The sequence below is a fragment of the Lutra lutra genome, chromosome 5 (genome assembly GCF_902655055.1).
Source record: "Lutra lutra chromosome 5, mLutLut1.2, whole genome shotgun sequence".
NCBI lineage: Eukaryota > Metazoa > Chordata > Mammalia > Carnivora > Mustelidae > Lutra > Lutra lutra.
Window position 1 is genome coordinate 94,210,315 of NC_062282.1, and position 23,560 is coordinate 94,233,874.

The 23,560-nt window shown below is 41.1% G+C and overlaps 1 protein-coding gene across 4 annotated transcripts; it reads right to left on the reverse strand.

The window, feature by feature from the left end:
• Nucleotides 1-1,897: 1,897 nt before the first annotated feature.
• HTR1A (5-hydroxytryptamine receptor 1A) lies at nt 1,898-16,690 on the reverse strand. Of its 4 annotated transcripts, XM_047731681.1 has the most exons (4): nt 13,959-16,690; nt 11,140-11,293; nt 4,694-4,769; nt 1,898-3,155 (listed from the first exon to the last, which is right to left on the reverse strand). In XM_047731681.1, the coding sequence occupies exon 1, from the start codon at nt 15,936-15,938 to the stop codon at nt 14,670-14,672; it is 1,269 nt and encodes a 422-aa protein (XP_047587637.1). In that variant the 5' UTR covers nt 15,939-16,690; the 3' UTR covers nt 1,898-3,155; nt 4,694-4,769; nt 11,140-11,293; nt 13,959-14,669. The 4 variants fall into 4 exon arrangements, with proteins under 4 accessions (XP_047587637.1, XP_047587638.1, XP_047587639.1 ...); XM_047731682.1 differs by lacking the exon at nt 4,694-4,769; XM_047731683.1 differs by lacking the exons at nt 4,694-4,769; nt 11,140-11,293.
• Between the last annotated feature and the right edge of the window lie 6,870 nt (nt 16,691-23,560).

Below are 23,560 nucleotides of genomic sequence, written 5' to 3' on the forward strand. Positions count from 1 at the left end.
CATACAGTTTCCTTAATTTTTTTTTTCTTTCCAACACATGAAAAGGTGATCATATACCCATTCATCTAGTTCAAGGTTTCTCAATCTGGATACTATGGATATCTGAAGTCATATTTAGTTGTGGGGCTGTACTGTGCTTTGCAGGATGTTTAACACCTTCTCTGGTCCTTACCCATTAGAAGCCAATTGTATCCCCCCAGTGGCAATAATGAAGAATTTCTCCAGACATTGCCAAATGTCACAGGGGAGGGGGGAAACAAATGACCCCCAGTTAAGAACCACTGACTTAGATTCAATTTTTAACATGTGGGCATAAAAATTATTTTGTTAAAAGTACACCCTACTTTATAAGATATGCTTAAGTATGCCAAATAATAAATTACGTGTGTATATATGTAAATGTTCATAAAAAAAGATCTGTGATGATGGTGTCAAACCCATGATTAGCACACTAGATGTTCATAAAATATGATTAAGAAGGTAAGAGGTATGTTAAAACAAGCATCATGAAAAGTCACACAACAAAAAAATAACAAGGTAAGAGCACAATATTAGAAATGCATACCAATTAAATATTTGAATATGATCAGATGTCATATTATCAAAGCTTAAATGCAAAATAAGAAACAGATAATTAGGTCAATTTAAAATTAATCTTCTTCCTAAATTGCTAAAGCAAAAATTGTAATGTCACCAGATGACACCAGTCAACTGTGTGTGTTTGAGATGATCAAGCCTTAATTATTTAACAATGAAGAATGAGAACAACAGCCCAGACTCTCAACATTTTCTGAATTTCACAGTTGGTTCTTAAAGCTCCTATCATTTGATGACACTCTGTCAGAGCTGAAACATAACAAAAGAAAAAGGTATCATTTCCTCACATTTTATGGTTTTTATTACTATGGTTTTGGCAGCTCAAGGATACCAGCCATCTGGTTCCTCTGGAGAGGCTTAAGAGTGGTAACTGTGGGGTTGCCTGGGTGGCTCAGTGGGTTAAGCCTCTGCCTTCAGCTCAGGTCATGATCTCAGAGTCCCGGGATCGAGTCCCGCATTGGGCTCTCTGCTAGGCAGGGAGCCTGCTTCCTCCTCTCTCTCTCTCTCTCTCTCTCTCTCTGCTTGGCTCTCTGCCTACTTGTGATCTCTCTCTGTCAAATAAATAAAATCTTTAAAAAAAAAAAAAAAAGAGAGTGGTAACTGTGTGGTCCACTGTGAAAACCATCCTGAACTGAAAGCAATAAAAAGCTCCCTGACCCCACTAGAGCCAAAGATTAGGGAGCAAGGGAGAGAGGTGAGAGAGAGAAAGAGAATTCAAGGTCAGGCAAAGCAAAGACAAAAAGCAAAGAAGACAGATGCCTCATTTTCTGGTATTTTACCAGTTAACAAGTTCATTTGTAAATCTTAATTATCTTATTCCTTTAAAATAAAAGCTCTATTTTATGAATCATAATAGTTTGTAAATGTCCTCTTACTTCTCCCTCACACATTTGAAAAAGTCATTAGAAACACCTGGATAAATCAGACTTCTACTTAACTGTCTTCTGTTTCATACAATTAAAAAAAACAGGAGTATGAAATCTAATATTAGATATAATTTTTCTCCTTATTCTCTACCTGCAAAACAATGAACAACCCAATCACATGTTTTGCCTTGAGTAAAAATGCAGTAACATTTGTTAAGTAGGTACTATAGAAAAGAGTTTTTCTGGGTGCCTGGGTGGCTCAGTGGGTTAAGCCTCTGCCTTCGACTCAGGTCATGATCTCAGGGTCCTGGGATTGAGCCCCGCATCAGGCTCTCTGCTCAGTGGGGAACCTGCTTCCTCCTCTCTCTCTCTCTGCCTGCCTCTATGCCTACTTGTGATCTCTGTCAAATAAATAAGTAAAATCTTTAAAAAAAAAAAGAGTTATTCTAAATATCTCCAGATATTATCTATTTAATCTCAGCATGAGGTTAGGAGGAACTGGTTATATTGTGAGAAGTACACTTAAATATGGGGAATCTTTTGCCATAAGATGTTAATTTAATAGTGGTACTCAAGACTGAATAAAAGGAGAAGTGAGTAAAAAGATGGAATATAAGGTAACATAGGAAGCTGGAACAATCATGCAATCATGAATTAAAGGCATGAACTAAAACCTAAAATTAGAATGTGGGAAATTTAAAAAAAAAATAGGAAGAGTATATATGAGAGACCTAGAGGTAGAGCAATAGGGTTTGGCAACCAGGGAGAGTTGGAAAAGAACCACAAAATAAGCTAGGAGTTAGCCATTCGCATGGATCTGGTTTAGTACAAAGCCAGATGTCTAGTATCAGCAGATAACTTAAAAACTGAACTGCTTGACAGTTTAAGAATCCCTGTTCTAAAATCGCTAGTATAATTTTAGCTGTATTAACTACTCTAGACTTTATTTACCCTGCTGACATCATTGCCCTCACTCCTATCACTTGTTATCTTACTTCTTGAATAAAAAAATTATCAGGCATATATTCTCTCCTGTTTGTCAAAGCTTCAATAGTGAAGGATTCTACATATTCTTAGAGGCAATGGTAAAGTGGAGGATATCAGAGCAACTGCCAGCCCTAGAAGGGACCCTTATGTTTGATTTCCCATTCTCTTTATTTCAAACCATGCCAAAGGTGGTGAAGGATGAAGCCAGGCCAGAAGGGACCAAAAAAGAGGTCATATATAGACTAGTGTAAAGACAGCTCAAACTCCAAGGCTACTCTCAACAGGTACCACTTACAGCCTCCAATTCCATGCAATTTCATTTGGCTCCCAGGTAGCAGATTCTCCAGCACAAGTGTGCTTTCATTTTAACTGTTGACCTGAGGCATCAACTGACCTGTGGCATCAATATGACCTGTGGCATATAACTCTCAAATGAAACCACTGACAGGTTGATCCTCATACAATAGCTTCCTTTCTCCCCAAAGCTGGATTCTCTCTACCTCTTCATATGTGTCCCTTCACCTCCTGTCTCACAGAAAGTCTCCACCTCAGAGCTCAATCCTTCAATCTCTTGCCTTCTTAAGACTTGGCTCCTTCAGTGACTCCCTCATTCACAAGAATCTTCAGTTCTTCCTGCTTTCAATCTTTCTTCTTTGTTGCTTCCATTTTCCCAGTCTCTAGAGACATACTTGGGGCTCCTTTTATCTGAAAGAAAAAGAAATGTTTATGTCTCTCATGACAGCACAGCCTATTATGTTAGCTAGCATTCCTCATGCAATGCCTGCACCACCTCTCTGTGTCCCCACACCTCTTACCCCAGAGCTGCTTTCTTTCCTTTTAAGACTAAAATTAGGACATCTGAGTGGCTCAGTCAGGTAAGCATCTGCCTTCAGCTCAGGTCATGATCCCAGGGTCCTAGGGTCGAGCCACTCATTGGGTTCCCTGCTCAGCAGGGAGTCTGTTTCTCCCTCTGCCTCCCCGTCCCCCACTCGTGGGCTCTCTCTCCTCTCTCAAATAATGAACAAAACCTTTAAAAAAAAAAGACTAAAATTGAATCCTGGACATTTATCAAAGGCCTGTTCCTTCTCTCCCAAAGTAGCACCTTCTGTTCTTCAATTCCCTATTTCTAGTCTATTCCAATCTTCCCCCATCTCCCAATGTGGGTTCCCCTCCAACACCATTTTTCACACTCAGCCCATCTCCCAGGCCTCTCAGTGCTTTCTTTGCAGCTCTGTGTTATTAATCATTACCGTTTCTGTCCTTCCTCCATCATACTCATCTAAGCTATTCTACTGCAGTAGCCATCTAAATATGCTAGAGAATTCTTAAATAATCTCATGTGGTAATATAGGAAAGTTTCTTGGCCATTTGTCATCTTACTGTTCTCTACTTACATGTATAAACACATGAGCTTGGAAGACTGTCATTGGAAAAGCATGGTACAGATAATTTCATTTCCCTTGGGACAAGTTATATATGTTATACCCATGGTAATACACCAAATCACAAGATGTTCATTCTATAATCCCCATTTCAATTGTCCAAATGATAAAAGGAAAGTCATCATTGTATCTCATGATTACCAGTCAACTTAGTCAACTTTCTGTCTGCTTCTGGCCTGGCTTGTTCCTCCACAACCTTTAGCATAATCCAAAATTGAAAGAATGGGAAATAAAATTTGCAAGTCAGAAACTTCCTTAGAGAGACATGTAGTGCAGATTTTGAGAGCCTAATGGGGAAAGCATAATGAAAGGAAAGGAGACCTCAAAGAAAGCAAAAGCCATTGAAAATCAATTGTGTCTATTTTATAATTTTCCCAAAGACCCAAAGATGTGACTCAGGGGCATTATTGTGAACACATTCTATAAAACTAAAGCCAGAGCGAAACTAAGTCTCTGAACTAAGGCACCAGTGATGGGCACAAGGCTTCCTCCTGGCTGCCCAGTATTGTTCAGAATATACAAGGAAGATGTGACATCTTGGCCTATGTTCATCTCTCCCCAGCAGGTTCATGACCTTGACCAAAATGAAGAGCAGCTGGTAGTCAACCTCACTTATCTAGTGCAACCTCGCTGATGGGATAGTTTATATCTTATTTTGATATATTGATCAGAACAGACTGACTTCTGCACAAACAACCTAAAAAAACCTTAGTTTAATTAAATTAAACTCAGCTTTCATTTCTGTTAGTATCACAGTCAAAGCCTGATTGGTGGGGAGTGGGATGGGGAAGACTGATCTACCTAGAGAATTAGAGATCCAGCTCTTAACACATGTGGCGCCATACTCCTCTCTGACCAGGGAGTCCTCTTCATTTACCTACCAAATGAGAAAAGAAGATCATTCGGGAGCTCTTTACAGTCAAATCCTCAAAGTGGTGATATCAGTCTGAACATATATTAGCCTGACCCACCCTGATAGTCACACCCTACAAGAAGAAAGATTGGAAAATGTAGTCTAGCTATGTACTAAGGAAGAAAAGGTTTTAAATATTGACGACCACAAATGTGCTCTGATACATTATTAAACCATAATAAGGTGTTTTTATAACCAAAAGAAAGTGTGAACACTAATGTTAACATCATCAATGATTATCTGGTTGTTTCTAGAATTGTGGTGACCCACTCAGATCCTTTACAGTAACTGAAATTCATTAGGATGTTTCTAACACCTCCATGCATGGTCAATCCCTCCTAAACCTTGAACAGCCTGTGCATGTTCATAAATAGGACATCATTACACATTTGTAATGTGATATCAAAACTGGACAGAGCTATAACAGAAACAGAAAACTATAGACCGATATCCCATATAAATATAGATATAAAACCCTCAAAAATACTAGCAAATCCATTCCAGCAATATATAAAAAGAATTATACATCATGACTAAGTGATATTTATTCCAAGAAACTAAGGTTGGTTTCATACCCGAAAACAAATTAGTGTAATACACCATATCAATGGAATAAAGCAAAAAAATGCACATAATCATCTTAATTGATCAAGAAAAAGCAACTGATAAAATCCAACACACCTTCATGATAAAACACCCAACAAAGTAGGAAAATAAGGAAATTTCCTCAACCTGATAAAGTGCAGCTATGAAACACCCATATTGAACAACATACAAAACAGTGAAAGCCTGAGAGCTTTCCCAACATGACCATCTTCTGGTAAGAGTCTAGTATCCGGCATAAAGAAAAAACTTCCACAACTCAGTAACAAGACCACCTGAGTTTAAAAGTGAGAAAAGAACTTGAATAGCTATTTCTCTAGATAGGATATACAAATAGTCAATAAGCACATGAAAAGATGCTCAATATCAATGGTTATTAGAGAAAGGCAAACAAAAACCGCAAAGAGAGAGCACCGCTGACAAACTAAGATGGCTACCATCAAAACACAGATAATAACAAGTCCTGGCAAGGAGACATTGGAAGGGACCCTTTTACATAGTTGGTAGGAATGCAGAAAAGCAGAAAGTTGCAGCTACTTTGGAAAACATTTTTTAAGTTCCTTAAAATGTTAAACATATGGCTGGCACATGACTCAGCAATTCTACTCCTTACTTTATATCCAAGATTATGAAAACATTCCCACGCAGGAATTTGTACACAAATGTTCACAACAGCATTATCCATAATAGCCAAAAAGTGCAAACAACCCAAATGTTCATTAATGGATGAATTAATAAAATGTAGTAGAGCTATAAATTATATATAATTTGGCGGGGCGCCTGGGTGGCTCAGTGGGTTAAGCCTCTGCCTTCAGCTCAGGTCATGATCCCAGAGTCCTGGGATCGAGCCCCGCGTCGGGCTTTCTGCTCAGCAGGGAGCCTGCTTCTCTCTCTCTCTCTCTCTCTCTCTCTCTCTCTCTGCCTCCCTCTCTGCCTACTTGTGATCTCTGTCAAATAAATAAAATCTTAAATAAATAAATAAATAAATAAATAAATATTATTTGGCAATATAAATATATACCTAACATATCTATATATAGATATGCATATATTTTATATATAAATATACCTAAAATATATATAATATATTTATTTATATATATAAAAATACCTAAAATATATAAATATACCAATACAACATGGATAACCTTTAAAACATTATGCTAAGTAAAATAAGCCCTTTACAAAAGACTACATATTATATGAAATGTCCATAATGGGCAAAGTCATAGAGACAGAAAGTAGATTACTGGTTGCCTGGGGCTCTGGGTTTAGTGGGAAATAAGGAGCACCTGTTAACAGATTGGCACTTATTGGGGGAGTAATAAAAATACTCTAAAATGGATTGCAGTGATGGCTGCCCAACTCTGTGAATGCACTAAACCCCTTCAAATCGTATACTTTAGTGGGTTAGTGAAAAGAATGTGAATTGTATCTCAATAGACCTGTTTTCAAAATAAAACTAATATACAACATAGCAAGATGTCAGTGGTAGCATAGTATGATGTTAAATTCAGCATGACTTGGCTTGCCAAGGTAATTTTTTTGTTTGTTTGTTTATTTGTTTGTTTCCACTATGTACAGTAGTATATGCCAGAGTCTGGGGATTATAGTACTATATGACACTTAGTAAGACCCCTTTCAGGCCTTCCCATGACCTCACCCCTAAGAGGCTAAATACAAATATTTTCAACCTAAATGAGTCTGCTGTCAAGAACTGAGAAAATTCTAGAATTTGAGCACACCAATCCTTAAATCTTCAATTTCCTGTTGGAAATCTACCCTTTATAGATTTCATGGTAAATTGTATCAGATTTAAGATTTATTTCTTCAAGTGTTCATTTTCACCAACCCTCAACCTCACACCTCTGGTAACTTTCTCAAGGCGTCCACTTAAATGTTACTTTATCTGTGGGCCCTTCCTTGAGCATCCTATAAAAAATAGGAACACTAGTGGTGCCAGGGTGGCTCAGTCAATTGAGTGTCTGCCTTTAGCTCAGGTCATGATCCCAGGTTCCTGGGATAGAGCCCTGCATAGGGCTCCTTTCTCAGTAGGGAGCCTGCTTTTCCCTCTCCCTCTGCCTGCCGCTCCCCTGCTTGTGCACTCGCTCTTTCTCTGTCAAATAAATCAATAAAATACTTTTAAAAATAGGAACACTCTTCCCTCCATCTCAGCACATGTTATATATCATATACTTTTTTCCCATAATGCTGATCACCATCTGATATATCAGTGTGTGTGTGTGTGTGTGTGTGTGTGTGTGTGTGTGTGTTAATTTTTTCTCCCCTTCTCTGGAATGTAAACTTCTTAAGGCATGAGACTGTATTGGCTAGCCTATTCAGCATGACAAATTACCTTCAAATTTTAGTGCCTTAAAATAACAACCATCTATTTTGTTGACAAGTCTGTGCTTTGACAATTTGGTAATAAATGAAGGTGGGAGGCTTCTCTGGTGTTAGCTGTGCTCACTTTTGCATCTGTAGCCAGCATCTGAGTCACTTGAGATCTGGCTCATCCATGATGGCCCTGGCTAGGATGACTCTTCTTGTGGTCTCCAGCAAGTAAGCCCAGGCTTGTTTACTTGGTGGTTGTGCAGGATTCTGAAGGAGCATGTGGAAGAGTGCAAGCCCTCATAAGCTGCATGGTCACATCAATCTGGCATGTTTTATTGGTTAAAGCAAGTCACAAGGCCAGCCCAGTGAGAAAGCCTCCAGACCTTTGTAGGAGAAGCTAAAAGTCACATTGCAAAAAAAAAAAAAAAAAAAAAAAAAAAAAAAAAAAAAAAAGGTGCAACACATGGAGGGCAGTAACTGTGGTGTTTTTACATATAATCTACCACAGACACTTCATCTGCTTGGTTCACTGTTGTCTTTGAAACACGTAGAACAGTGTCTGGCCCACAGGTAGTCCTGAAATATTAGTTGAACAAATGAATGAATCATCTGCCCACTATTCCTGAACCAGAGGCTGTCCTAGAAACTGCCCCTTCTCCATTGCAAATCCTTACAATGCAACATCTGCTTGCACGAAACCACATTGTGAATATTTGCAACTGGAGTCTTGTCTCTACTGTTCTGTTCAAGTTACAATCAGCTTCCACTATTGCTTTCTCTCTTACTGGTTCTCATAACGTCACCCTAATTATTCCCAGAAACAGTGAAGCATACCAGATTTCATAAAACACTTCTCATCCAAGTTTCAAAACACTTCCTCCTCCATCTCCACAGCTACACAACCTGTAAGATAGGTGAGTCCTATGGTCTACTCCTTCCTTTCCCTGTTCCTCCTCCCAGCCAGCCTGTTTCCCCCTCTTTCTTCAAACTTGAATACAGGGGAGACACATCGGAACAACCAATTGCCAACGTAAGACATCTCCTTGAAATCTGCCCTGCGGAACTTGCCAAAAGCTGGACAATTGTGCAATGTTACAGACAGACCTCATAGAAATGACTGGATCATTTACTGAAGTGTCTGGGGACCCAACTCATTTCCCCATCCCTGCCACTGCCACAAAGCACAGTGAGATGGAAAAGAGAAGTAAGTCACTTTATACTCTAGCCTCCTGGATCTAGATTTTCTAGGAATATCTGGTTTCAGGATCAAACAGGTCTGCCATGGTTCTTGATAACTGGACTTGAAGAGGAAAGTGGATTGGGACACCTGAGTGGCTCAATCAATTAAGTATCCATTAAGCCTTCGGCATAGGTCATGATCCCAGAGTCCTGGGATAGAGTCCCACAACCAGCTCCTTGCTCAGCAGGGAACCTGCGTCCCCCTCTGCCTGCTGTTACCTCTGCTTGTGTACTCTCCCTCTCTCTAACAAATAAATAACATCTTTAAAAAAAAATAAGAAAAGAAAAGAAGAGAAAAGTGGATTATTCTGCTCTCCACTGGGTCAACTGGACAGACTCAGTCTTCTGGGCTTCATGTGCCCTTAACATACTGCCCATCATGGTATGTTGGGTTACCCTTCTTGAAAGCCTGCTGTAGTACCCTGGATTTGTGGCTCTCCCCAAAATACAGCATGTTCCACAAAGAGAAAATAAAAGTGCATCAACAACCAGGGTATTGATCCAAGCAGTGTTCTCTGAGGATCATTCCTCACATATTCTCCCAAATGACAAACTGTTCAAATGCTGTGACATGTATCAATACTTTCCCAGAAGGCCCCTGCCATCTGGGCTGGAAATTCTCCTAGCAGAGAACAAAAGCCTTTTTATATTTACAGATTAAGCTAAAAACAAAACAAAACAAAACAAAAAGAAGAAGAAGACCCAGAGGAGAAGTAACACTTGATTTCCCCTTTTCTGTCATTTGCCCCCAACTCCAAGTTTCCTCAGCATCTTCAACTCCCTCCCTCCTCATATCCAGACACCAGGTCCACCAGATCTTTCTTTGATGTCTAACTCATCTTCCATTCCTTCTCCTGACACCCCACAGTCAGGCCTTCATTGTTTCACTCACATCATTGAAATCAGCTCCAAACGGAACACTTCTGTCCTCATTCTTAGTGCTCTACACTGACTAAAATTCTAGTTCGAGCTTTTTAACCTGGAATTATAATGATCCCGCATATGATCTTTAGCACTTTCTTCTATACCTATCCGTTGCTATATGAATCTTCTACTTTGGCTGAGGTGCTCTAATTGGCATTTCTGAAAGGATTTGTTACCCCAAATTTAAAGGGTGTATTGTCCGAAAATCACTTGGCAAAACCTTAAACATTACATAAGTATGAATTATTCTGTCTCGTACCTACCCCCAATCAATCTTTTGTCAGCATTTAATAGTTAATGGTTCTCTCCCTATTCATATGGTGTGCCCTTACTCTGTCAAAACATTCTTTCTCCTATCTAGTTACCCCAACTGCCATTTCTCTGACTTTATAGGTTCATCTTTTCTTTCTCGTCCCAGATCTTTCTGATACAACACATTGGAAGCCGTGAACCTGCATCTTTTTCCAAGATCTCCACCTCCTCAACCAACCCAGGCTACCAGCATTCAATGCAGTCAGAAATATCATCCCATGCCCCCACTTGACAAGAAGAAGGGATCAGGTTGTCTTTGGCATCTCATAAAGTATGTCTGCCTTTTCATACCACCCCCATCCATGTGTCCACAGCTCAGTCCTGGATGCTTTATGCAGCTGTTCCCTACCTAAACTTTCCTACCTACCCCCAGCTCACAGCAATCTTTGTCCCCTGAATTCTTACAGCCAAACTCTTGTGACTTGTCCTGTGGAATGATACTAATATTCTACCATTAGTATTCCTTCAGCCTTTGTAGCTTGTTCTTATACACCCCAGTGGGTTGGAAACTCCTTCAAGGTGACAAAAGTATCTTATATTAATTTGTAGATGCATATTTCAACATTATTTAATGGAGCCTGACACGCAGTGGTTCCTAATTTGTTATCCAGGCTTGTTAGTAACACTGGAAGTGAATGGTAACTATTTTCCTTCTCAGTTTGAGTGTTGAGAGAAACTTGGGAAGGCCTGCAGAAAACAAAAAGCCATTCTCCCCTTGGAAGAATAGATGCCAGAGCAGAGAACAAGGGCCAAGAAGGGAGATCCCAGAATCTAAAAGATTACTACTCCAAAGGCGTCCTTTTACTCAAGGTGAGGGACACATAAATAGAATAGTTTTCAAATGAGAAATTCTAGACAGCTTTTCTTCTCCCCGATCCCCTGTCTTTACTCTTCATTATTGGGAGAACATGAATATACATACATTGTCTGTACAAGGCTGCCTGCCGCTTCAGAGAGCTCTCTTCTGGGGCCGAAATACCCTCGACCTCTGTGTTCCCTGTGGGGTGTACCTAGGCTCACCATGCCCTGCAGTCATCATTCTGATACCAGAAAGCAGTGGAATTAACAAACATAACCTGGGAAACAAGAGGCATTGCTGATGATTCCAGCCAGGGAAAAAAGAGCATAAAAATTAATTTTAACATAGTAATAGATCTTCCATACAGAACCCCACTATCAGCTGAGCCCCAGACAGAAAGGAAAATGCCCTTCCACTTTTAATTGAGTGACAAACGCCAAAACAATGACTTGCTTTACTTGAAACCAGGGAGGCTATTCTAGCTGCAAGTTGTGGGGAAGACAGAGGAGGGGCATCAGACTGTCCACTGCTTTAAAAACACAAGATGTGGTTGTGTTTCTTGTTGCTTTCATCAGAGGCTGTATTTCTCTTCTGCATGTCCTCCACCCTGTCCATATTAATTAGAAAGATGTCTAAGTCTTAACCACAGGTGTCAGTCAGGGAAAATTCATGGTTTCATGGCTAAGTGATGAGATGTGACCTTCTCTTTTCAGAGACAGGATTTTTTTTTTTAAGAAATCACTCATTTAGAATGAGTTTCAGTACTAAAAACTAAATTTATTTCCCTAAGTGTCACATCCCTGATCTGTATAACAGAATCTTCCCCTGATGATTGTATTTTTTAACTTTAATTTTTAAATAATACAAATAAAGACAAGTAGACAGTAATTCTGATTAAAATAAAGATGCATGTGTTACTGATATCAGTTTATTGTAGCATAACCATTAATGAAGTCTTTTATTGTCACAGAGAAAAGTGAAGGCCAGTTTTGATGCATATATATACTTTGTCTTAATACAAAGACTAAAAGAAATAAAAAGCATCAGGGGCTGCTGACTGCTATGCACTTATTCCCCAAATTTCTCTATTGCCTTGGCAATTATACCCCAATTGGATGCTCCTTCCTCATTTTCATGTAATTCCTCCAAAGTAGGAAGAATAAATGTCCAAAGAAGAATAAATGTCCAAAACCATTCCCATACAGTTTTGTAAGAGACACAAATGAATGGAAGACTCAAGACTTTGAATATAACACTTGCTGGCCAAGGCATAATTTGGATAAACAAATTTTGAGCTAGAATTATTTTACATATATAATTTGTTCTAAAATTAAGGAAGACACACAGAAAAGTGCATTTTTTCCATACAGGTGTACTGAAATTATTGTAAGCCAAAAAAAATGAAGAAGGAGGAGGAGGAGGAGGAGAAGAAGAAAGAAAAAGAAAGAAAGGAAGGAAGGAAGAAAAGAAAAGAAAAAAAGAAAGAAAGAAAGAAATAGAATTTTCAAATAATAATTTTTGGACTGAAAAAGTCTACCTTAGTCCCTTATTCAGCATTACATCTGCATGAACAAACCAGCCACTGACTGTCCAGAGTTCTACTATATCTTAACTGGATATGATGCTTATTCTTAGTTTCAGTTAGAGGAAAAGATACCAAATGGAGGCTTTGTTCTGTTGACAAACAAGAAAATGGCTTCAGTGATAGTGCTGTCTTTTCACCTTCTTAATCCTAAACACAAGTGAACATTCCATTGGCAACTTTTGCAAGACTGTTCTCAAAACAGCGACGCAATCATTCAAAAGGTCCAGTTTAAAGGAGAGAAGAGAAAAATCAATAACTTTGTGCAATTACTGGAAAACACAACCGTTAGTCATCAGAAAATTAGAGGCTACATCTAACTTACAAACCTCTCGATTCCAGTCCTGTGGATGGAAATTTACATTCAAAAGGAGCACCAAAATAACTTCCCTTCTGGGGGCAGTAAAGATTCTAACTGGTTTCTCAGCAGAAGTGGCAAGGTTGAAAGAGTAACTTTTGTGGGGGAGAAAGCTTGGAGTCCTCCATATATTCAAATGGCAAGAAACTGGTTTGTCTTAGACCTGTGGCTCATATCAGGCCAAGGAGCAAACATAATAACCCTGTACAAGAGTCTCAGGAACTCCTCAGCGAGAGCACCCCTAACTAGTCTTTGGGGCCCTATTATTTAAAGTAACTCCCTGTGAGTTCACAGACCTCACACAGCCTATCGGGACCCATCTTATTGGAAGCCTGGAATTCCTATTTGGAAAGCAAAGTCCTGGTAACTATGTGTGCTGGACTTCCTACAGAACAAATCCCGTGTAATGTTAGGACACGCTTAACAGAACTATTCTATCCGAAAGGACAGGGGTAACTAGAAGGAAAGTCTGCATCCTTTGGATGAAACTGCCCTTTCGGGTTCCACGAGGAGCGCCACCTGCAGCCGGGGCCGCGTTCACTGACGTCTCCTCCCTCTTAAACGCCCGACACCACCCTCTTTGGCTTCCCGGGTCCAGCTCGTCCCGCCGGAGCTAGCTCGGCTTCAGCAACCCCAGTGGTTTATCCGCCCTTCTGCGCGTCCCTCGGCGTAAGCGGAGGAATGGCTCTAGTTCGGTAGACTTTCTTGCGCGCGCGCCGGGAGCGCACGCCACACAGCCGCTGGCTGCGGAGGCGCGGGGCTGGTAGGCGGCCGGGAGGCCTGAGCACATACGCCTTGTTGGTCCGCACAGCCAGCGGTAGGTAAGTCGCGGCGCCGGAGCGTGCAGACGCGCGGGGAGCCTATACAAACCGAAGTCCGTTTTCCCTTTCCACTGATTGTCAGTTTCTTTGGTGAGTGCTGACGCCAAGGCAAGCACGGATAAAAATCGTTCCGCACTCCCTCCTCGCTCTCCCCCACTGGCCCAGCCTTGCTTGTACTTACAAGTGCACTCTAAGAGACAGCTTCTGGCCACTTGTTTGGAGTCCAGGAAGACAGAGCAGGGGCTGTGCGCGGAAGAGATACTCTGCAAGTCTACACGGGGGGGCGGGGATTCCCAGGAACACCACAGTCACTGGGAAAAACAGACCCTCCAGCTTTTCCCGACTAGCAAACCTAGGCATGAAACTGGTGGGGGAAAGTGAGTTTCTAGGGTAGGATGGCGGGGTAGGTTTGGAAATCGGGAATGAAGCAAACTCCTGAACCTTAAATCCAAGTTCTCGCTGTGGGGCGATCGTGTGGGAGCGGTTAGTGGGCGCGGCGGCTGCGTGTACTGTTTATTTATCTGTGTAGATTTTTTTGCCTTGAATGGCTTAGGCTTAAACTTCCGCCGCGAAGATTTGGGATTCGGAAGAGGGAGGAGGCCAGTGCAGAGTTCAGAACTGATTCTGAGGCCAAAGGCTGAGCCAAGGTCGCTTATCACGGAAAGGGGAGTTTCCCACCCCCTCCAGACCTTTCTCTGGGGCTCTTTGCACAAAGCGCACTCCCTCCGAGCAGGGTATTGGGCGACGGAAGTGGAGGGACGAGGTCTGGAAGCGGGGACCCCAAGCAGCGGAGAAAGTGAGAGGAAATTAGCGAGCTATCAGAAGTGTTGATTCCAGAAGACTGGAGGAGGCAGAGAGGATGGGGCGGACCTACTCGCCGACTACTCGACCATCATCGGCGGCAGAACTTGCACTTGATGATCTTCTTAAACGCGTTTTGGAAGTCTTTGTTGAAGTAGGCGTAAATGACAGGGTTGAGCAGAGAGTTGGAGTAGCCCAGCCAGTTGATTATGGCTCCCAGCAGGGTGGGCATGTGGCAGCTGCTCTCACAGAAGGGCAGGACCAGGGCCACGATGAAGAAGGGCAGCCAGCAAAGGATGAATGTGCCCATGATGATGCCCAACGTCTTCACCGTTTTCCTCTCCCGGGCCAGGGCCATCTTGCGCTTGGCCTCGGCGTTGCGCTCATTCTTCTTCTCGAAGGAGGCGGGGGTGCAAGGGATAGCACCCGCCTCGCTGGGCAGCGGCAGGTGCTCTTTGGAATTGCCCACCCTGTGCACTTCAATCACCTCCAGGGCGGCGCCGTCCTCACCCTGCCTCACCGCGCCATTGGTGCACAGAGTCCCCCCTGCCTTGTTCTCCACACCCTGCCTCCATTCTCTGCTCCCCGGCTCGCCGTTTACGCTCTTCTTGGGCTGCGGGGCCGGCGACACCCCAAAGCGGGTGTCCGCTCCCTTCTTCTCCACCTTCTTGACTGTTTTGCGGATGCGGAAGCGCGCAGCTCGGAAGATGCGCCCGTAGAGAACCAGCATGAGCAGCAGCGGGATGTAGAAAGCGCCAAAGGTCGAGTAGATAGTGTAGCCGTGGTCCTTGCTAATCGTGCACGCGTCGGGGTCGGAGCGGTCTTCGGGGGTGCGCCAACCCAGCATGGGCGGGATGGAGATAAGGAAGCCAATGAGCCAAGTGAGCGAGATGAGCGCAGCGGCGCGCCGGGGCGTCCTCTTGTTCACGTAGTCAATGGGGTCCGTGATGGCCCAGTACCTGTCCAGTGCAATGGCGCACAGGTGCAGGATGGACGAGGTGCAACACAGCACGTCGAGGGCGATGAATAGGTCACAGGTGACCTGCCCCAGCGTCCATTTGTTGAGCACCTGGTAGAGCGCAGCCATGGGCAGCACCAGCACCGACACCATGAGGTCGGTGACAGCCAGAGAGCCGATGAGATAGTTGGCCACATTCTGCAGGGAGCGCTCCAGGGCGATGGCGGCCACCACGCACGCATTGCCCAGCACCGCGCAGAAAATGAGCGTGCCCAGCAGCAGTGAGGTGATCACTTGGTAGCTGAAGGTCACGTCGGAGATGCCAGTAGCGTTTCCGCGAGTCCCGAAGGGACCCTCGGACAAAGTGGTGTTGTTGCCCTGTCCCGGGTTGAGTACATCCATGCCTGCGCGCCCGGCGGGGAGGGGAGGGGGGGGGGGAGAAAGTGCTGCGTTAGGATCCCCCTCGCCCCTCCCCCTGGGGTCTTCCACCCCTCTCTCCTGGGGAGTTTCAGGTGGAGGGAATGCAGGGACTCAAGCAGGAAGTTCTTACTGCTCAGGCGAGGGCATCTCCGAGGAGCAGCTTCCAGGAGCTCCCTGGGCTCGCTGGGTCCAGCAGGCTCAGAGACTCCAGCTGGGAAAGGAGTTCGCCAGAGAAGAGCTTCGGGACCTCTGGGCGTTGGAGAGGTGGCTGGAACATCTGTTTCTCGCTGTCCATTTTACTTTGCCGCTGCCCAACTGGCTGCCGGAGCCGGAGTCGGAGTCTCCCCACTAGCCAACAGTCTTCAATCTTAGAAGTATCTGGAATAGAGAAGCCTCATCCTCTAAGGTCACTCTGACTCTCCTCTTCCTGCTTCTCTCCCTATCCCTTTCCCACTCTCTCCTCCAGTCTCCTCTCTAGAAAGCCTTCTCTCCCCCCGCTTCTCTTTCAATCTCCCTCTTTCTTCTCACTCCCCTTTCTTTATCCTTCCTTGCGTCGCTCCGACAGCTCTGAGAGTGTCCCTCCCTCCCACGCTAACCCTCCCCTCCTAACACTTCCCCAACCCTGAGTGTCTCTTTCCTCTGGGTCCCCGCCCTCCTCTCCCACTAGGTCAGCGTCTTTTCGTTCTAGCCCCTTTTGGTCGGCAGAGATTCAGAATTCGCTTCCACCGGATCTGCCGCCGGTCAGACCAATATTACAACGTATAACTCCGCCTCTCACCCAGCCAAACTCGAGAGGAGAAAAAAAATCCTAACTATCCATTGTTTCATATTTCTATCAAATTATTAAGGAGAGTTAGCAGCAACAGAGTGGCAATAGAAAATGAGAAAAGGAGCCACATGGAGTCTGAACGGGGTGGTAGACAGTCCTAGGTTCGTCTGTAAATTATTGTTAATTGATGGGAAGAAGACAAAGTGGTTCTTAGCTTTTTAAAGAAGCCAGCAATTTCATTATCTGACAGTCCAGCCTGACTCCCTTCGGGAGGATGTTGCCTGTGGCTTTATTTTTTTTTTTTTTTAACCTTGGGTAATTAGGGTGGAAAGAAATTATAAAGGACGTGTCAATGGACAGTAAATAGCTGCGTATCAAAGTAAAGGGAAAAAGCTCAATTCCGCATGCATTCTATGCACATACATATACACATGCCTTTCCATTGCCATTACCTTTTTAATATCAATAAATATTGCCACGTTTCATAGCTTTGTGGCGAGTAAATGTAGGGAAGGGAATCTTTTGCCTGTGTTCTGTAAATAAGGCTGGGCATTTTATATGGTCTTGGCTTCTTCTTCACCTAAGCCTGCAAGTCTCTAAGGGAACTTGGTGGAATACCTGGTCTCTGGCCCGCAGTTTCTCTTAAGCGCCGGTATCAGCTTCAGCACTTGGGACAGCTCTAGGCAATAAGGGCTTATATCGCCACCTTCCGGCAAATGCTTTGGAGAGCCACCTAGAAACCCTTGGCTTGCAGAAATTAAGCAGGTACAGAGGCAATCCCATAACTTCATGGAAGGAAAATAGTTATTAAAAGAAAAGTAACATTAAACTTTGTATTTCTTCTTCTGCTTCACTCAAAAATTTCTTTTTTGCCCTCTTTTCCTCTTAATCTTGTACATCGAGCCTATTCTATTCTCTAGCTTTTTTTGCAAGCCCGCAGAACAGCTATTCAGAAGTTATATCTGGGAATGAGGTATTAATAGACCTAGGCAAACATCTTCACCTGTGTTGGTTTTGTACTGACAAAGGCTGCTCTTCAGAACTCGCACATTTGCACACATTCACTAATGGGGGAAAAACAGTACTGGATTTTGCAAATGGGCATGACAACATAGAAAATAAATAGACTACTATGGGTTGGCTCTAAGCTGTTTCTTTTACCAAGAAAGGCACATTTAATCCCATTTGAACATAGGTAAAGAATGGGACTCCCAATATACTAGCAAAAAAAAAAAAAAACATGTAACACAACAAAGTTCACTCATAGATGCTGATTACATGACTGAAGTGAAGGAAAAGTGCAGAATGCAACCCTACAACCAGATATGACTAGGCATGACTCTAGTTAACCGGCACAGATTCACCTCGGGTAGCAATAGTCTTGATACTGTGTTCAAATATGAGCTGAATTTTATGGCTTTGAATTCTTCAAGACCAAACAAAAGAGCAATCACCAACGTGTCAGAGAAAATCTAATTGGGCTGATGCATACAGTACAGGGCAATGCATTTGAGGATGGATTGTTTTACAATGCAGTGCTGGGCACAGTTCCCACTCAATCATTTCAGCATGCCACAATAATGAACCTGACATTTATAATGATTCATGGCATTGAAAAGAAAGAGATAAGTATACATGGTAATACTGGCTACAGACTCTGAAGATGTCTTTTTAAGATTTGTGAAGGTACTGATTCCCCTTTCAAAATATCCTCACAAAAACGGAACTAAATAGCTGTATTAAAGTACAGTTGTGGGTCCATAAATTATAGTAGGAAAATAATTAAAATCTGGATTCTCCAAAGATGAAATTTTGGAAACAGAGTTGATAACATAAAAGTAAAAAGAAATTTAAATTTTGAGAATAAATATATACATATCAAACACATCCTTGAATAGGAACCCTGTCTAACTTCGTGCATATAAATATATGTCAGTAAATATGTCTGTCAGCAATATGTATTCATCTATTGGATCCCATATGATTTAATAACTGACAAATTTATGTTTTCCTTTCAGGAAAGCTAAACTTATTTAAATCTGGAATTAATTACATTCATGAGGTCTGGCATTTGCTATTCTGCTATAATATTCTACAATGCAGCATTTTTATAAGTTGAAAAATAATCTGAAGTACTTCATGTCTTCTATAGGAAGAATGTACATAATATTTCAAACATTGCATTTCTCAAAATGTGTAACAAGATGTTTAGGCACTCTTATGAACACTAAGAAGAAAACAGAAATATGAAAAGGATATACAGCACTGATTCTGGTGCCATAAACATCAAGTGACCAATAGTTGGTTATATAACCTTTGTTGAACTAATACTACCATGACAGATACTAAAAGCACAATGATATCGCATTTCTTTTTGTTCACACTTTGCCATTCTTCTAAGCTCAACCCTTTGAGACACAGAATCCCAGATACACAAGAAGAAAATGGTGCAGCCCGAAGATCTGGGTTAGTTAGGCTCTTGTTCTACAAGGCCTCTGAAATTAGCCTGAAGAAAAGCTAGCCTTAAAGCAGATGTTATTGATGACATTGCTTGAAAACAAAACTTGCAGTCATTCTGCTTTTATTTCTTGTTTGAATTTACTAGATGCAACTTGTCAGTTATGGATCTGGAGTATGATACACCATCCATCATGTGAAATGTCTCTAAAATAGTTTATGAGAGATAAAGATTTTTAACATTTTCACAGGAAATTTGATATGAGTCCTGCATTTCAATGTAGTTCTTTGACCAGGAATATAAGATAAAAAGATATTAAGCTGATAATATACTAAAAAAAAATCTTTGCTGTAAAGTCTGAATGGGCTGTCATTAACTGAAGGCTTAGCAATGGCTGGGGCTTCTCAGTCATTGACATGTTTGTCCATAATTCCTGAATCATGGCTGATTTTTCTGCTAATGAGGAAATATATAGTCAAGAGTTGAAAATGTACTTAGGAGATTACAAAAGTGATTTCTAAAAGCTCTTATTAAAAAAAGTTTTTAGGGGCGCCTGGGTGGCTCAGTGGGTTAGGCCTCTGCCTTCGGCTCAGGTCATGATCCCAGGGTCCTGGGATTGAGCCCCACATCGGGCTCTCTGCTCAGCAGGGAGCCTGCTTCCCCCCCCCACCCCGCCCTCTGCCTGCCTCTCTGCCTACTTTCGATCTCTGTCTGTCAAATAAATAAATAAAATCTTTTAAAAAAAAGTTTTTATTTTTTTTTCAAATGGAAACTAGGAGAGATTTTTTTTTTTTAAGGTAAAAATACCATTCTGAATTTAATTTTCCCCAGTCATCAAATAGTAAAGCAATAGGGCAATTGTAGTTCTTCCAGAACTGTAGATCTTTACTGGAATTCACTAGGAAAACAAAATAAACTTCCAAGAGAGGTGTTTGCTTAAAAATAATGTAGTCCTCTGATTATCAGTGAGAATTAACTGTCATCTATTAAAAAAAAAAATACAACTAAAATGCAAGAGAAAGAATTCTCCTGTAAAACTGAGCACACTTTTTTAAAAAGGTTTTATTTATTTATTTGTCAGAGAGAGAGAGAGAAAGCATGAGTGGGGAGGAGGGCGAGAGGCAGAGGGAGAAGCAGGCTCCCTGCTGAGCAGGGAACCCCATGTGGGACTCAATCCCAGGACCCCCGGATCATGACTTGAGCTGAAGGCAGATTGTTAACTGGTTAACCAGGTAACCAACTGAGCCACCCAGGCGTCCGCTGAGCACACTTTTTTTGGTGTGCAAATCCTCACCACGCCCCTTCCTCAGACGGTATTGTTCTTTCACTGCTCTTTGTACATGTCAGGCACTTCTTAGAGGCCCAGAGCTGCACGTGGTTTTCAGTACCAAAGCACAAACAGTGGAGCCTCCGTCTCTGCTCCTGAGAACCATTTCAGATTGGCTTGGGTCATTTAACACACTGAAACCACAGCATATGGAGAGGAGAGTGAACACAATATAACATGTATTCACTAGGTGCACGACCGTGGGCAAGTCAATTAACCCTCTTGTTTCCTGAGTAGTAAAATGAATGTGATAATAAACTTGCAAAGATTAAATGACCTCAATAAATACCCAAGAGAGGTGAAACAGTAACAGTAATAGTGATGCAAAATGAAAATATTAATCCTCTCTCTACTGACAATTGCTGAGCAATGCAGAGAAAGAGATTTAGGTAGGCTTAGTGAAAGAGCAAGAGCTTGGAAAAAAAATCCCCCTCTCAGGTCAGAATTTGTTGTGAAAACAGCGTGCCCATGAATGTGACATTCTTCCTATTCCTTAAAGTGTTTGGGAAGCTTGCAGTTCTTTAGGAAATTCTGAGTACAAGATAAGTGAATAAAGATGTGAGCTCTGCATTCTAGAACTTGCTGACTTAAATCAGAAGTTACTGAAAGATCAAAAAAAAATGCCAACAGAAGTTCAGTAATCACTTTTGAATTGGAATCTGCCCTTTTTCTGGGAGCTTAGCCATTTGTTCAAAAACATAAAATAAATCATTGAAATTCATAGCCCCAGTATAAGGTATAAAAGTGTGATTTTTAAGAAGTCAGTACTTTTGTTATAAGTAAGAAATTATAGTGGCAGGTGTTAGTAAATGTACTTTCCTGAGCTCAATCCTTCTGTGCTTTCTTTCTGACAATATTTTCAGAGCTCACCTCTGAAAGAATAAGAGCATAGTTGAGATGAGAAAAATGTTTGGAGTTTTAGCTCAATATTTCCCTGTTATTCTAAGGATAGTTGGTAATTAAATTCCATCTAATGATGGAAACAAACAAAATGGAAACAAAATTTAATTACTGTATTAATCTAACAATAGTTGGAAGGCAATGCCTACATTTTTATTAGCTTTGGCAAGTAACATTTTTGTTATAAAGCTAAAGACAGTATTCAATGTATTATTTCAATCTTGTTTAAAAACAACACTGCTCTATTGAAGCAATAGTATGTTAGTTGGTAATAGTGGCTCAGGGCCACAGTTTTGGATTCAAATGAGTACTCTACCATTTCTTAGACTTGAATTTTTCCTTAGTTTTTTTTTTTCATTTTATTACACGTTAAATAAGATATACCAAAAATATAAAGAATAATAAACTGTAAAGGTTACTACAGTACTTATATAAGTAAATACTTGTATTAAAAATATAGTGTAAGATTACTATAGTAAATACTTAATATATGTATACATTAATAATTAAAGATTATAATACTTAAGAACAAAAATAGTGTGATTCCACTGAAGCCTCTGTTTGCTCTTGAACTGTTACTCTCATGAATGACTTCACAGTTGTATATCGTCTGTGTGTCACTAAGCAGTACAGAAATGGTATCATTCTCTATACATTCTTTTGCAACTTTTTCTTTGCTCAACATTTTCTTTGTGAAATTGATCTGCATTGATACAAGCACCTCTAGTTCATTTATTTTCATTGTTGTATAGATTTAAATTGTATGAATAATGCCACAAATTATTTATTCATTCTCTGTCTAGTGAGTCTGTAAACCCTCTCCAAACATTTGCTTTTATAAACAGTACTTCAATGAGCATTCATGTGCATCTTTTTTTTTTTTTTTTTATCTTAGAGTAAACTAGATTAACACTTTTCAAACAAATCATACCTGGACCTTGCTTAAATGCAGATTATGACAAAATGGGTCTGGGGTGAGGCCCAAGACTTTGCATTTCTACCAAGCTCCTGGGTGACATTGATCTTGCTGATTCACAGACTGTACTTAGGGTAGCAAGGATCTGAGCATCCAGAAGTGGAATTATTGGGTTCTATGCTAGTAGATGTAGCCTAATTCTTCTCCAGCCTGGTTGTACAAAATTGCATAATCACTGTTGTGGGTTGAACTGTGTTACCCGAAAGGATTCAGTGTCTGTTGCTGTGAACTTTTTTTGGAAATGGGATCTTTGCAGATGTAATCAAGTTAAGGTGAGGTCATATACAATTAGGGTGGGCCTTAATCAAGACTGATACTCTTCTAAAATAAGGGAAATTTGGATAAAGACACAAATAGAGGAGATCCCATGAAGACACATAGACACACAAGGAAGAACACTGTGTGAAGACAGAGACAGAAACTGGAATTATGCTGCCATAATTCAGGTAATGACAAAGACCATAGACAATCACCAGAAACAGACAGATCTCCCCATCAGAGAGTTTATGCTGTGCCAACACTTTCATGTCAGATGGCTAGCATCTGGAATTGTGAGATGATACGTTTCTATTGATTTAAACCACCCAGTTGGTGGCACTTTATTATGGCAGCCCAAGGAAACTAATACAACCACTAAAAGTGTGTATGTTTTCATCACTGCATCAAGGTTGAGTGTTGTTTCATGTTTCTTTGCTGTGAATGATTGAATCATAGTTTTTGCTTACCTTTAAACTGGGTTTTTGTTGTCTTTTTAAACTTACTGTTGTTTTAAGTCCATTATCTATTATAGGTTTTAATTTTTTTGTCATTTATATTATTGAAGATATTTTCTCCCAAACTTGGCTCAGATTTTCACTTTTTAAAAGTGTCTTATGATTTTACATTTTACATGAATTTACGTGTTTCAATTCAATTTAAATGAGTATTTCTGGTTTTGTTCTGTGCATTTCGTGTTTTGCTTAAAAAAAAAAAACAACTCTTTTTCTACCTTGAGGTCATAAAGATAAGCATCAACCATTTTTTCTAGTTTCATATTTAATTCATTAATTCACCTTGATCTGGCTTTTGGGTATATCACGTGAGGTAGGAATCTGCTTCAATTTTTACTGTAAGAGTTCAGTTACTTAATACCATTTATTCAATGGTCAATCCTTTCTTTCTTCATCTTATAGAG

Bases quoted from the DNA above. Each gene is read 5' to 3' on its own strand.
- HTR1A (XM_047731683.1), bottom strand. From the start codon at position 15,938: ATGGATGTACTCAACCCGGGACAGGGCAACAACACCACTTTGTCCGAG.